General features: G+C 37.8%; 1 protein-coding gene across 1 annotated transcript in view; it reads right to left on the bottom strand.

Moving 5' to 3' along the window:
• prkcha (protein kinase C, eta, a) overlaps positions 1–11,022 on the bottom strand; it is a 33,778-nt gene that overhangs the window by 2,869 nt on the left and 19,887 nt on the right. Inside the window, exons 11-12 of the mRNA XM_014013899.1 lie at positions 6,539–6,677; positions 4,999–5,187 (exon numbers count right to left, since the gene is read on the bottom strand). Coding sequence (XP_013869353.1) covers positions 4,999–5,187; positions 6,539–6,677 — 328 coding nt within the window. The remainder of the gene's footprint in view (positions 1–4,998; positions 5,188–6,538; positions 6,678–11,022) is intronic.

Raw genomic sequence — 11,022 nt, 5'->3', positions numbered from 1 at the left:
CAGGTCAGCTGTGGAATAAAATGAGCTGCTAAATGTATAAACAACTGTGTTAAATCATTTTCATTGGTTCAGAAACCGCAGAGAGACTGATAGTTGTTTGTCAGACGAGATGCAAACACTATTAAACACCAACATAGCAAGTTTCTCAGCAAAGCCCCAAAGCAGCTCAGTCTGAATGACTGAAGATGTCAACCAGGAATATAATTATAGATAATTGTGAACATTTATCAGAGTCAGTAGAGTGTTTATTAAGTGTTAAAGTGGCTACAAAGGACAAGATTAATCAGGAACTAGATTTTAGTTTTTTATGGTTAAAAACTGTGAATGCTGAGTTACAAATGAGAAACTGGAACTGAGTTGTTTAAGCTAAAAGAAGCAGAACACTGGATATAAACTAAAAGGAACATAAAATATCAACTAAGATAAACTAGCTATGAAACGTGCACAACACTAGCTAATTCAAAGCTAAGCAGCAAAAAGACAGTGAAAAACTAAAACTATCAAAAAGCTACCTAGAAGGTACAAGTAGCAAAAGACTGGCTAAATGTTTTTTTACATTAGTAAATAGCAGAAGTAGCTAGATTGTTGCAACATTAAGGAGATAACAACACAAGATAATCAGATTATATTTTGTAGCTAAAACACACACACAAAATCACCAATCTTCCTCTACTGGCAGCTACAGCTGGGTTTTAAATCTGACTCCAGTCATCAGTTTCAGCTAAAACTAATCAAGTGGATACACTTGAAAGAACTTCTTGATCTGATCGCTTCTGATAAATGTCAATTAAAGAGTAACTCAGCAAATCATATGACTGGTTTAGCTAGACACAAGACTTTTGTGTGGAAATAACAAAAACCTCACGTGAGTGAGTCAGATTAGTGGAAATGACTGTCAAATGAATTTATTTTAAATTAATGCACAGTTAGTCAACAGTCAGAAGTAGGGGTGTCCCGATCCGATATTGATATCGGATAACGGTCCGATATCAGCCAAAAAATGAGTATTGGATTTTATCGACCTGCATAAAAAATGTCTGATATAAGCAGTTCAATACAGCAGTCCACTGACTCCACTCCAGTGTTTCTATCCAGCAGCGTTTGGATCCAGCATGCAGCGCTCACGTGATCACAACAACATGCTGCGCTAACAAGTTAGCAAGAATGTCGGCAGAACTTTCTATTTTCATCAGAAACAGAGTTGCAGCTAAGTGCAAAGTTGTCACGCACAAGTTTTCCGAGGGGGAGCACAGAACCGTGAACGTTTTAAACCGGAGCGACAACTACTCTCCACCCTGGCAGCAGCTTTGCGTTTCGGCTCGGTTCGTTCAGCCTCGGTCCAGTGACCGCACACAGCCGCGCTGTTTCGGAACCTCCTCTCTGGTCCGGTCGGTGGTTCTAAGCTGGCAGAAGCGAGGACAGCACGCTTACAGTTTTGACATCCCATGGATTAGCTCTGGGTCGATGGACAGAAGAAAGGAGAGCGCAGCTTTTGTTTTGGAATATAAGCGTGACATGACGAGAGCAGTGATAAAAACTGCTCCCTGCAGGAGCGAGAGGCTAATCTCCACATGATGCTCAGAAAATACAGCAGTAAGAAAGGTAGCTATCAATTTAAATAACTGACTAATTCTTACTATTTATTTTTGCTCTTGTTATTAGAGTGATGTTTAATCTGTTTACACACTTGTTTGAGTGAAGATTAAGTGCAATGATCACGTTGTTTTGGTTACAGTCAGTAGAATTAGAGCTGTGGACTCTTAACTTTGAACAGACAATAATGTGGGGTTTTGTTTTGTTCCCAACTTCAGTTTTTTCCACCATAAAGCAGCACCAGGCTGACAGGTAGTAAAACAATAACCGAAGTGATTTTGAATTGTTATTTTATACTTTAAAAGAACATTTTGTTTTATTATGTTTTATTTTTCAGGGTATTATAATTTATTTTATTAAATTGTAGAATGTTCTTCAGTTTTAAATGTATGTGATCCATTGGTTAAAAATAAATGGGTCAGTTTTTCTCATACCTACTCTTTTTCACTGTTTGACTTGATCAAGACTTTTCTAAGATTTTACACTTCAAAATAGGTAAAAGTGTGTGACTTGTACTGTTATGGTAACGGGTCAATTTCGGTATCGGTCAATATCGGTATTGGACARTTCTCAAAGTTTTAATATCGGTATCGTATCGGAAGTGAAAAAGTGGTWTYGGGACATCCCTAGTCAGAAAGCCAYAAATAAACAAAACCTGATCAGATGCATAACARCACATCACTACTGGCATCAGAACTGACCCAGTGAGGTCAGACTGCAACAAAACCTGTCCTAACAGATCAGACAGACTGCAGATCCATTACTCGAAGACACAAACATAAATCTGTGCAGCTGCAGGTGAAAGGAAGCTTCAGTAATCCAGGATCACAGAGACAGTGATTGATGGATGTCCTACAGATCCGTCACAGAGTGATGAAATACGAGTGTCAGATGTTCAGATCGTGGTCTGGCTACAAGAGAAACATCTTACAGTTTTTCCTGACAGATCTGGTCAGAAACGCAACCAAAAGTCTAAATGGTCACTTTTATTCTATACAACAGGAAGCGACAAAAATGCCTTTTTAATTGAAACTTGGTGCTGTGAGCTTGATTTTTAAGATTCGATGTTTAAAAACGAAAAGAAAAACCCGAGTAGACCCACAAAAAGCTCTAAATTAAGTTAGTTTTGAGGTAGATGGATTAGTAAGGGTTAGTAAGACCTCAAACAGTATTCCACTCCAGCTGATGCCATCTTTCCATGTCTGCGTGTCAGCTGGGCCACGCTCAGACAGAGCTGCCCTGTCAGCATGACTGCAGTAAATAAAAGCCTTTCTGCTCAACCGCCGCAGGAAAGACAGAATGAGGAGTTAGTGCTGAAACATCTGGTCGATAAATAATAAAAAATAATTGACAAAAAATTTAAAATCTTTTAAATGACTAATTATTCTCTTTAATAGACTCATGTGGTTTCTGTTAAGAGAACAGCTTCATATAAGCCAATAAAATATATGTAATTAATAAACTTATTTCCATAAACTTAATGCTGGTGATGTTTCACAGATTCTGAGCAACATCACAAGTGAGCTCAGAGAAACAAGAACAAGGATTTAGCAGCGGATGAGCTCTCAATAAAAATAGAATCGCAGCTTCCAAATCCATTCACACCACGACCCGGCGGGACACCGAGGACAGATCAGCATGGGAGTTTGGCGTGACGCTTCCTCGAGTGTGTTACAACAACAAGGATACAAATCCAACAGTGTGCTCAGGAGGGGGAGGAGTCACCATATTTATAGCTGTGAGCTGTGGCTGCCCAGTCAACCATGCCTTAATATAGTTTTGTAACAAACCTGGGGCCAAACAGCTGGCAGATTCTCTGAAGTTACCATTCATCACTGTGCAGACTGAGACTGATGAAGTATTTTGGATGAAAGACAAACTATTTCAACAAAGATGAATCTGTCCAGAAGATCTGACTCAACCTTCTCAGATCCATCAGTTTTTATTCACAAAGTCAAAATTTAATTGACAAACCAATTACTGCCTGTCAGCAAAAGGTGAAGATGGATGATTAAGTTTTTGCCTGTATTTGTGTGTTTTAGGGGTGGGTATATTAGGAATTTTGGTATCGATCCAATACCAAGTAAATACAGGACTAGTATCACCGATGCAGATAATTTTTACTTTAAACATCATGTACATTGAATAATTTAGGGATTTTGCTGTTAGTTAGTCGATCATGATAAAACACAGGACAATAATTTAAAGCAAGTATTATGTATTAACTAACTACTGGTACAATGATATAAAACAATGTACCTTTACTACACAATTGTTTAAGAAAAAAGTCTCTAATGCAAAATAAGAAGAGCAACAATGTAACAAAAATATAAACATAGTGTGAATAACAAAAAATGCCATCCATTGCTCATGGGCATGAGGAACAGGAAGGGTTTCTGCTAATGATTAACTCTAAACGACTTGGAGACTCTGCATTACTTTATTTTTCAACAAAATTGTGTGTAAACAAAAGAATCAATCTCATCGCGCTAGTATCGATATCGATGCTCATCTTGGCATGGATACTTGGCTCGATAGTATGTGTTTGTATGCATATTTACAGAATATCTCCAGAATCCTACGCAGATTTCAGACCCTGTTTACAAGTGAAGGATCTCTGGAAAAGTTTTTCCAATGTTGACTGTAGAAAAGATATAGATGAACGCTGCTGCTCATTGAATCTGCTGCACTTTCTGTGCCAGGACACTAGTTGGCGTTATAACGTTTGAATTTCAATGACACGTTAACAGACGACTGCGTCTCAAACACGAATGTTTGTTTGGACCGGGGATAAGGTTCGTTTGCTCTTACATGTTGCTAAGTAGCAAGATAAGTACTCTGCTATCCACCAACGTTACTGTTACATCAACTCGTGCAAGCTCGGAAAAACTATCGACTGCAGCCGCTGATGGTGCACACTCAGGAGTTCACACTGACATCGGGCATTTCCTGGATTCAAAAAGCTTCAGTGTCAGAGAAAATGAGCGCTGGGGTTCTGTACACGAACGAGCAAAACATAAAAAAAATACAACGGTTAGTGAAACTCGTAAAGTAACAGCTGGATGCACATCTGCAACTTTTTGATGTAACCTAATTGAAAATGGCTGCCAGAGTTTACTAACATCCATGCAAAAAAAATGCTGAATTCACACAGAGTGTTACGTCTCGCAAGATATCATCCATAACGTCATTTTTAGGGTTTGACCAGAAATGACGACCGAATCTCAACATAATGTGATTTTAGTTTAAAACTTACGTAAGCATGAAATTTAATCTCCTGTATCACTGGCTACATTTCAAAGAGATCACTTCCTATGATTGTACAACAACATCGCAGACTGAAAGACAAAACCAACAGCAGAGTCCTGGCCTTCGTCCAGTCTTGTCACAAAAACAAACACTTACAGCTTTGAGTATATCCACGGCGTCTGCGCTGAGCCACGACGCATAAACAATCTCTTCGTTCAGGATGGATTCGAAGAGGTCGTCTTCGTTTTCGGCCTCGAAGGGGGCGTGTCCTGACAGCATCTCGTACAGCAGCACCCCGAGCGCCCACCAGTCGACGGAGGGGCCGTACAGCATCTCCTGTAGGATCTGTGAAAAACAATGTGAGTACAGTATACAGTTCATAAGGAGTCAACAGCCTACTTAAACCTAATACATGTGATTTGGCCAGTGGGTTTTTCCTACGGAGGAAACGCTGAGTCAGAGGCTGCTAAAGAAGCCTTTCATAAACCCTGACCTTCAGTGATGTTTGCAGCAGGCGTGAGGACATTATTCCTCATTAGGAAAAGCAAGCAGGCATCTAAATATTCATTCTGAGGCGTGAATCAGGCCAGTGAAGTTTACAAGCTGACCTAACGCACGCCCTGCCTTCCAGTCAGTCAGGAAGGAATTTTAAGTGAAGTGCACCGACCACAGTGTTTGTTTTAACGGAGGAGGCCTGATGAAGAAACTGTTCATGGCCTCGTAGCAGCTCAGACATCCTGGTCTCCTGCAGGCTAAACTTGGTGGAATTTGTTCTCGGCTTCAAACGGTTTATGCTGAAAATAGAAATGCAAGACTGGAAAATTAGACTGCTTTAAGTCATCTAAAACACCCAGTTGGAAATTAACCCATAACTTGGTCTCATTTTCAACACACCCCCAACAGATTGCATCAAACCTTTTATTTTATTTTTTTTCAAATGATGGGAGATATGGCTGGTTTTATTTTTAAATTGTGTTTGAGTTCTGGAAATTGATAAATCCTTCATTTGTTCCTTCTCAACCCACAGTAAAGTCCTGACCCTGTGAAAACCACCGATGTCATGTTAAATATGTGGAGGAAGAAAAAAAAAGAAAAGAAAAGAAAGTTGACCAGCTAAAAAAGGAACTAAGATGTAAAAGCTACTCAGGAGAACACTGGGAGCCCAAACTGACAGGAAAAGCGCAATAAAAAAAATCAGCAGTATTTTTTCTAAACGTTACCCAGAATCCTTCAGTGATGATTTAAATTCTCTGGAATGACCAGACCATCGCCCCACAGTTAAAAGCACCGGTGAAAGTTTATTTCTGTGGGAAAGTTTTCCTGCATCTTTTGTGTCCTAACCGTCCATGAAACTGATGAGGACACAAAAAATTAACCACAAAAGCAGAAAATAAAAAGCAATTCTGAGTGAAAACACATTTCCTGGCTCACATTTCAGTGAGGCAACAGCCTGAAACATACGAGAAAAACGACCTTAAAAAAACATTGACGCACTGATATTTTCCAGCAGGCTTGGATGAGCTTGTATGCTTTTGCTGACAAGAATAAAAATAAATAAATAAAAAAACTGCTCTGAGTTTGCAGAATCACTCCTGTTCAACACTGCTGTCAAAATTGGTTTATTTCTGTATGAAATTAAGCGTATGAAGACTTTAATTTCACTGTAGCGCTGCTCAGTGCAGTTGTTCAAACTAACCTCCGGGGCGATATAATCCGGGGTCCCACAGAACGTTCCTGTCGCCACACCGTCAAACATCCCCTCCTTGCACATTCCGAAATCCGCCAGCTTACAGTGACCGTCTTTATCCAGAAGAACATTGTCCAGTTTCAAGTCCCTGAAAGACAGAAACAAGCAGAAATGAGAAGATGAGAGACTTGACCTGATCGCACAAAATGTCATTTATGTGTGAACTCATCATAAGTCAATCTTACTTCAAACCAAGAAAAAAATCAGACGACAAAATGCATTCACTCAAAGTGACAAAAAGGAAAATACTTTAACAAATGTGGCTTTTTAAAAAAAGATTATATGTGTGCGTTTGAGTCAAAACCAACTATAACTAGTTACAGCAACCTTTATAGACCTTTTAATAACTAAATAGTATTAGTGTCCATTTACTGTATGCCACTGTAATGCATTTAATGATAGGAAACAATAAACTTTAACAGTTAATGTGTCTAAACTCACAGAACTGGTTTTCCCTTTATGACACACTGATTACACTCTCACTCCCTGGTCTCCAGGAGTAACAGTGTCATCAGTAAACTAAACAGCAGCCGCAAACTTTCTTTACTGTGACTCGCTGTGCGTGCTGCTCTACGTTCGTGTCAGCCAGCCTCGTCATCTGACAGGCAGATTAAACCCGCTGAGTAAAGGGTCTTATGTTAAGCTCTAATCTGTGATCAGGTGACCTAAATTCATGCAAAGGTCCCGACACAGTGATGACCTGAAGCAGGGTAGAAGACACTGAGTCACGCAGGCAGATATGGAACGCCAAGTGTAAAATATAATGTTAAAAAATGTCATGAATTCATTTTCATTATTTAGCTCACCTTCTGTGAGTTAACAATTTTTCACAAATATTTTTGTTTAGCTCATTGTTCTTATATTTTGCTAATTTTTTATGTTTACATTTTAAATTTAAATGTTAAAGGATATATGTAATAAATAAAATAATGTAAATGTAAAAATTAAATGTTGAAGTTTACGTTTAAGTATTTCAGAATGGAATGCAGCCTTTGTTGTTGGTGCTCGACTCTCGTTGTGACATCATCATCCTGAGATAAAAGCAAACCGCTAACACTTGAATGTAGCTAACGCTTCCCTACAAAATATCAAACTTGCAGTTGCGGCCGGTGTCTGAGCTGCACTTCAAACTATTGGAACAGATTTTGAATTTAAATTTTAAATACAATCTTTAGCTGTGTTAGAAGCGTTTGCAGCGGGTTAGCAGCAGCTAGCGTTAGCTAACCAGAATGATATCATCATCCTGTGACAGAAGTCAACACTAATTGTTGCTAGTTGCTGCTAACGCTTCTAACACAGCTAAAGATGGTACTTAAAATTTTTATTTAAAATGTGTTCCAATAGTTTGAAGTGCAGCTCAGACACATTTCACGTTTTGTAGGGAAGCGTTAGCTACATTCAAGTGTTCGCAGTTGTTTTTGTCTCAGGATGATGATGTCACAACGAGAGTTGAGCACCAACAACAAAGGCTGCATCCAACACATTTCGAATTTAGATTTTAAAATATCATGGTATTTAAAATCTAAATTCAAAATCTGTTAACTGAAAACAGTAAGGGTGGTACCTGTGGTCCGGCAGTTTTGAAGTGCAGCTCAGACACAGGCCACAACTACAAGTTTGCCATCTTGTAGAGAAGCATTAGCAGCATTAGCAGCTTTAGTTACGTTATGTACCATATTGCTTTTGTCTCAGAATGATGATGTCATAACAAGAACATAGCAGTAACAGCAAAGGTGCCGTTCCATTCCGAAATACTTAAATGTAGACTTCAACATTTAAACTTTACATTTAGATTTACGGTTTTAGATTTAGTATTTACATATACATTTTAACATTTAAATTTAACATTTAGTAAAAAATTAACAAAATGTAAGAACAGTGTAAGAAATAAATAATGTTAGTGGAAAATTTTTATCTGGGATTTTACACTCAGAAAGTGAGTTAAATAATGAACACGTGTTTAAACATTTGATTTTACACTTGGCTCCCAATAGGCTGATGCAGATGAAACTTGTTTAACAGTTTAGAAATGATTTGTTTAAATTCCTGTTTCAATCTGAAGATGAAGAAACAACAAAACAAAACAGAATGAGTCATTTCCACGAAACAAGATGAGAGGAAAAACGTCTGCTGATGAAGCATCAGTTTGGTTGGATTAATCTGGTTTGCTTTTCCCTACTGATTGTGTAACACTAAAACTCCCGTTTTTATGGCACAGGCTGGCTGTTCACCGAGTTGGAATGAAAACAAACTCTGATTTTTCACGCACCATGACCATGAAACACACCCTGAACAGAGAACTAAACCAAGAACATTTCAATAATTTTTTTATATCAGTGAGTGAATTTGGCTAAAGCACATTGTGCACGCACAGCATCCAGTGGTGCTAAAACATTTCCTTGAACAGCTTCATCAGCAGGCTTTAAACCTTCAGTGAGACCAGCAAACAGCAGCAGCTCTGATGAAGAAGAGTCAGTAAAACTAGCAGATATAAACACGTGAACATTTCTAAAAAGAGGAAGAGAAAGTGCTAAGAAAATGCCATGACGCACCAGCTGTGAGTTTTCTGAACTCAGTTTGTGGCACTACAGCAGAGCCACATTATCATGATGCAGGCATTGTTGTTGCCCTCTGGTAAAAGTGATGGTAGCTTTTTGCTCATGTTTGTGTGTGTTATCACTTTTTAACATTTTATCTGTTTTATTTTTATTTCATTTTAACCCAAGGGCAGCAGGAGGGTCAAATAAGCCTCTCTTTATTCAAAACATGTGAAACAGCTGCTTATAAAACATTTGGCTATCCTGTTTGTCTGTAATCAGTCAGCTCTGCTAGTTAAAAATAATGATTTAGTCGGTAAGCTTTTAGATATTAAAAGCATTGTGTCATTAAACGTCTTTTTAAGAATAAAAAACAAGGACATAATGTGGCATCTTTAGCTCAGCTTTAGCTATGTTGTGTCACTCTGATGTGCAGGCTACAGTTTGGGCTCACTAATCTGCAGCGATGGAGGCAAACAAGGTGTTCGCAGACTGTCACAGGACACATGAGCTAAATATAACTCCAGATTTACTGTTAGCTCACATGATGGTTGCCCCTCCTTATCATCACACTCTGGCAGGGAGCCCACTGCTTTGCCATCCAAGCACACCCTTTGGAAAAAACAAAACAAAAATACTGATATGTTTATTTGTTGACAAAGTAACTGGTTAAATCCTCTTTAGCAAAAACCTTCTTTATTAGCATCTGCCTCTGACCCCTGACTGAGTTTCGAACTCTGCAGGGAAAGTTTTTCATTAGTTAAGTTATGTTCATTAATATGGGATCCATCACATCAAAGTGAGGACTGAGATAAAGTTGAACAAAATAACATAATTTTAAAATAATAATTTTAAAACTTGTCTAAAAAACATTTCTACTCCCTGGGCTTTTGGCACAGCCTGAGACTTGTTTATAGCTTTATTCTTATTTTACTGTTTTTTATTGTTTTCAATCTTTGTTTTGTGTTTTTTGTGTTTTGATTTTATATGTACAATACTTTGTTGCAGCTGTGGTTGTTTTAGAGTACTTTATAAATAACGTAGTAGTAAAATAAAAAAAGCTTTGCTAGTTCGCGGGAAAAACAACAAAAATATAAGGCTTTTTTTGTTGATCAAAATCATGTTTTTGTATCCACAACTCAAAAAACGGGCTTCAAGATAATTCTTTAAGATTATATTTCAGCTATTTCATTTAAAAAAGCCTGTAAATAAGGTATTTATTAATTATACTGTATTTTGACAAAATTCACTTGTTGAAAACATTTTAACCAAAACTCAATAACTCCAACAGGCCACTTTTGATGGGTCTTTATATACAAATATACGTATATACACACACAAAGAAATTATTTTTTCTGACAAAATAATTCTTTCCTGTCCACAACAACCCAGCTGAGGTTAAGATTAAACTTTTGGCAAATACGAAACAGGAATTTTCTTCTTTTCAAAACCTCTGTTGCCACAACGGTAGTGCTGTGACTCACCATCCTGTTGCCTGATTTTACCAAGATTAACTGATGCATATGTTAGTACATTATTATTATTATTATTATTATTATTATTATTATTATTATTAATGCATTTTAAGAACTATTGACTCCGACTTGATAGTTAAACATCTGTTTCTTGAGGTAAACATTAAAACCATGATGCTCCTGCCACCATGCCTCAGAGTTGGGAGGAGATTTTTTTTTCTTGCACATATTTGCTAAAAAGTTATTTATTTGTTCACTGAACATTGTTCATGACGTGTTTTGGTGTGTTTAGTTGGTCTCTTTGAAGATTAGTTTTRATTTTCAGATGTCTTGTTCTTGCTCTTAATGTGACCTTTGCAGAACATCCGTCTGAATTTCACACGTTTGTGTTATTGCGGACTGATGAAACRCGCTGATTGCA

This window comes from Austrofundulus limnaeus, unplaced genomic scaffold (assembly GCF_001266775.1).
Source record: "Austrofundulus limnaeus strain Quisiro unplaced genomic scaffold, Austrofundulus_limnaeus-1.0 Scaffold2, whole genome shotgun sequence".
Classification (NCBI taxonomy): Eukaryota; Metazoa; Chordata; class Actinopteri; order Cyprinodontiformes; family Rivulidae; genus Austrofundulus; species Austrofundulus limnaeus.
Note: the sequence above shows the minus strand (reverse complement) of the source record. Positions and strands in the feature narration are given on the sequence as shown.